The 4,478-nt window shown below is 37.9% G+C and overlaps 1 protein-coding gene across 1 annotated transcript; it reads left to right on the top strand.

Annotated features, from left to right (window-relative positions):
- Nucleotides 1–1,723: 1,723 nt before the first annotated feature.
- Nucleotides 1,724–4,395, top strand: LOC104943938 (lysophosphatidylcholine acyltransferase 1-like; the record flags this gene model as incomplete). The annotated part of the gene is made up of 4 exons (XM_010769407.1): nt 1,724–1,863; nt 2,169–2,383; nt 3,885–3,997; nt 4,294–4,395. Coding segments are annotated over 4 exons (570 nt in total), but the record flags the coding sequence as incomplete, so codon positions are not given.
- Nucleotides 4,396–4,478: the final 83 nt, after the last annotated feature.

Genomic DNA, 4,478 nt, shown 5'->3' with positions numbered 1-4,478 from the left:
TTGATGTAGAAGAGACATGAAGAAGAGGGGACACATGTTGATGTAGAAGAGACATGAAGAAGAGGGGACACATGTTGACGTAGAAGAGGGACACATGTTGATTAGAAGAGACATGAAGAAGAGGGGACAGATGTTGATGTAGAAGAGACATGAAGAAGAGGGGACACATGTTGATGTAGAAGAGACATGAAGAAGAGGGGACACATGTTGATGTAGAAGAGACATGAAGAAGAGGGGACACATGTTGATGTAGAAGAGACATGAAGAAGAGGGGACACATGTTGATGTAGAAGAGACATGGAGAAGAGAGGACACATGTTGAGGAAGAAGAGACATGAAGAAGAGGGGACACATGTTGACGTAGAAGAGACATGGAGAAGTGGATTTTGTATAATAGGTGACCTTTAAGGCTGTTAGCTCCAGGGGTTTAGCTGAAGTCCCTAACCAGTATAACCAGTGTGTGATTAGATCCTGCTGTTCCTTCCTGTGGACACCCCCCCTCCTCTAATAGGAATGTACTGAATGCTGTGTGTGTGGTGTGTGTGTATTGAAATGGAATGATCACAATGTGCTCTTCAATATCTGTCTCTCTCTCTGCAGAACTAAGTACATTAAAGGTCTCCTATTATACTATTTTAGGCATATATTATAGGTCTCAGATATATACAAATATATAAAAAACATGTGTATGAAGTGTTTTGCTCAAAATACCAAACAGATAATGCATTTTAGACATCCCTCATATCGCTCTGTTTCAGCCCCTGTTACTAAAGTAATGATTCTGGGTCAGTAGCTAAATGTTGCCGTGATGAAACGCCATATCATGCATTGTTTCTGATAGCAACGTTTCTGATAGGCCAGTGGGTGTAAAGCCCGCCCACATTTCAGATATTACGTCATATCGGACGCAAATCTGGATCAGCTCCGTTGTTCCCCGTTTTTAGAGATGTGGGTACGGAGGACAAGAGAGAGGGTTTTATTTCCTGACACTTAGTGAGTCTCCTGACACACCGGAGACACATATTTATATATCAAAGACATCAACAAGTGCAGTTTTCATGATAGGACACCTTTGATATCTGTTTGAAATTTAATTTAATTTTTTCCTAAAAATTCTGACTTTCTCAAAAATCTGACTTTTTTCCTACAAATTCTGACTCTTTCTCAAAATTCTGAGTTTTTCTCAGTATCTCAAAATTCTGACTTTTTCTCAAAATCTCTCAATTCGGACTTTCTCTCAAAATTTCGGACTTTTTCTCAAAATTTCAAAATTCTGACTTTTTCTCAAAATTTTGACTTTTTTCCTTAAAATTCTGACATTTTCTCAAAATTCTGACTTTTTTTCAAAATTCTGAATTTTTTCCTTAAAAAAATCAGATTTTTTCTCAACATTTTGACTTTTTTCCTACAAATTCAGACTTTTTCTCAGAATCTCAAAATTCTGACTTTTTCTCAGAATCTCAAAATTCTGACTTTTCCTCAAAATCTGGAAGTAGTCATCACATACAGAGCATCAACTAGGGGTGAAGTGTCTCAGGGACACAACGGGGTTTGAACCTGTGACCCCCTGATCCTAACACCTACGCACAACCCACTGCACCACACGCCTCCCACATACAGAGCATCAACTAGTTCCTTCACATGCTGATATCCAAGAGAGGGAGTTACTCAGTCACAAGATGGAGGAATATAATAAACATTACCTGTCTCTCTCTCTCTGCAGATTTTCCTGATGTCGGTCACAGTGTTTCCCGTTCGGTTGCTGCTCGTCTCCTCCCTCATGTTTCTGGGCTGGCCGTTCGCCTTCATAGCCTCCATGGGACGCTCCGATTATATCATGGAGCCTCAGTCGTGGTGGAGAAGGTGTGTGTGTGTGTGTGTGTAAAGTGTTTAAATTATACTATGACATTTAAACACCTGAACTTTTTAAAGAACCTCCTTCCAAGATAAGATAGGACTTTATTTATCCCGAAGGAAATTGTTGTGCCAGAGTTACACAAATACAATACACATCATATTCTAAAAATGAAATAACCATAAAAATAAAAGCAATATTCTTTCAGTCACGGTTGCTTACAAATACTGAAACATAAAACCAGAACACAATGAAAAGTCTTCTTCATACTGTCTAACTACGCTTTCTTTATACATTATTATGTGCTCCTCAGGTTTGTAGATGTGTGTCTTCGAGCCATCATGCGGGCCTTGTGGTTTTGTTCAGGTTTCCATTGGATAAAAGTGAAAGGAGAGCGAGCGAAACCTTCAGAAGTTCCAATTCTCACGATGGCCCCTCACTCCTCTTACTTTGATGCCATCCCGGTCACCATGAACATGTGCTCCATCGTCACCAAACTGGAGAGCAGGAGCATTCCCGTCTGGGGAAGTGAGTGATTCTCCATTTTCAGAATCTGTTCGAAAAATATCACTCACCGGCTTGAGCTTGAATCTCAGGATCCATGTATCTGTGATCCTCTCCAGAATGGAAGTAGTCATCACATACAGAGCATCAACTAGTTCCTGAACAGTGTCCTTCACATGCTGATATCCAAGAGAGGGAGTTACAGTCACAAGATGGAGGACTGCCGCTTCTTGTTATCATACATCCTGTCATGAACAAAATACTGATTTTTTTCTCAAAATTTGGACTTTTTCTCAAATTCTTGAAAAATTATGATTTTTTTCCTCAAAATTATGATTTATTTTCTCATATCAAAATTTGGACTTTTTCTCAAAATTGTGATTTTTTTCTCAACATCAAAATTCAGAATTTTTCTCAAAATATCAAAATTCTGACTTTTTCTCAAAAATCTCAAAATTAGGACTTTTTCTCAAAATTAGGACTTTTTCTCAAAATCATGAATTTTTCTCAAAATCATGAATTTTATTCAAAATCTAAAAATTATGACTTTTTCTAAAAATCTCAAAAATTAGGACTTTTCCTCAAAATTAGAATTTTTTCTCAAAATCAGGACTTTTTCTCAAAATTCGGACTTTTTCTCAAAATCTCAAAGATTATGACTTTTCCTAAAAATTATTACTTTTTCTCAAAATCTCAGAATTATTACTTTTTCTCAAAATCTCAAAATTCGGACTTTTTCTAAAAATCTAAACAATTATGACTTTTTCTCAAAATTATGACTTTTTCTCAAAATTATGACTTTTTCTCAAAATCTCAAAAATTAGGACTTTTTCTCAAAATTAGGACTTTTTCTCAAAATCTCAAAATCATGACTTTTTCTGAATACTAAAACGTTTTAATAGTCCCTGGTCACCGGCTTGAGCTTGAATCTCAGGATCCATGTATCTGTGATCCTCTCCAGAATGGAAGTAGTCATCACATACAGAGCATCAACTAGTTCCTGAACAGTGTCCTTCACATGCTGATATCCAAGAGAGGGAGTTCCACAGTCCCAAGATGGAGGAATAGAAAGCAGTATTCAATGTTTACTTCAGATTAGCTCCACGTCAGAAATGATCATGCTTGTCATATGTCTCTCTCCATAGAGGCTGAATCATCATGTTAATCACATAGCTATCATATGCCTCAAACAGTCCTGATGCTCTTCTAGGTAATCACACATCCTGTCATGTTCACAGCTACAGTTGGGATACCTTTGTTATCATGTGACTCTAATGTTGGAAGAGGACATTTAGGATTTTCCCATCAGTATCAGAATACCTCTATTCGTCCCGCAGAGGGGAACTTTACTTTGTTACAGCAGAAAAGAACCAAAGACAGCTAACAGTTAACTAAGAAGCATGTATAAAACAAAAAGTAAAAGTAGAAGTACTCAGGTCTTGTTGTTGACAGCCAGGTTTCCTTTCAGTCTCTGGCTCTGCTGTGTTTTTCCTCTCTTGTTCTGACATCTAAAATCTTCCTCCAGCTCTGATCAGCTACATCAGGCCGGTGTTCGTGTTTCGCTCGGATCAAGCCTCCAGAAGAAAGACTGTGGAGGAGATCAAGAGGAGAGCCAATTCTGGAGGGGAGTGGCCCCAGGTAATCAATCCAACTTTATTTATACAGCACATTTAGAGTTGACCAAAGTGCTCTACATCGATAAATATATAAAAAGCAGCATAAATACATTTAGACAAAACCGATAGGACCAAAAAACAAATGTAAACGCACAAGACAATAAAACCACGGATTGAACATTTTAAAACACAACAAAATAGAAAACCAAGGTACCAACTTGGACATCGAACAACTGATCTAATGTCAGGTTCAAAATAATGAGTGAGATCAACATTGTGTGTTTATGTACCCTGATGTGTGACATGTACTTGTTTCAGATCATGATATTCCCAGAGGGAACGTGCACCAACAGGTCGGGGCTCATCTTGTACAAAGCTGGTATGTGTTCAAACCCCTTCTGGTTTCAAGAGATGGCAAAAGTAAACACATTCTAAAAATACTCTGGTAGAAGTAGAAGTACTGACTGAACTTCTTTACTCAAGTAAAAGTGAAGAAGTATGGG

The sequence above is a fragment of the Notothenia coriiceps genome, unplaced genomic scaffold, assembly GCF_000735185.1.
Source record: "Notothenia coriiceps isolate Sejong01 unplaced genomic scaffold, NC01 NC01_scaffold00007213, whole genome shotgun sequence".
NCBI classification, from domain to species: Eukaryota; Metazoa; Chordata; class Actinopteri; order Perciformes; family Nototheniidae; genus Notothenia; species Notothenia coriiceps.
The sequence above is the reverse complement of the archived record's forward strand: the minus strand, read 5'-3'. Positions and strand labels throughout refer to the sequence as shown.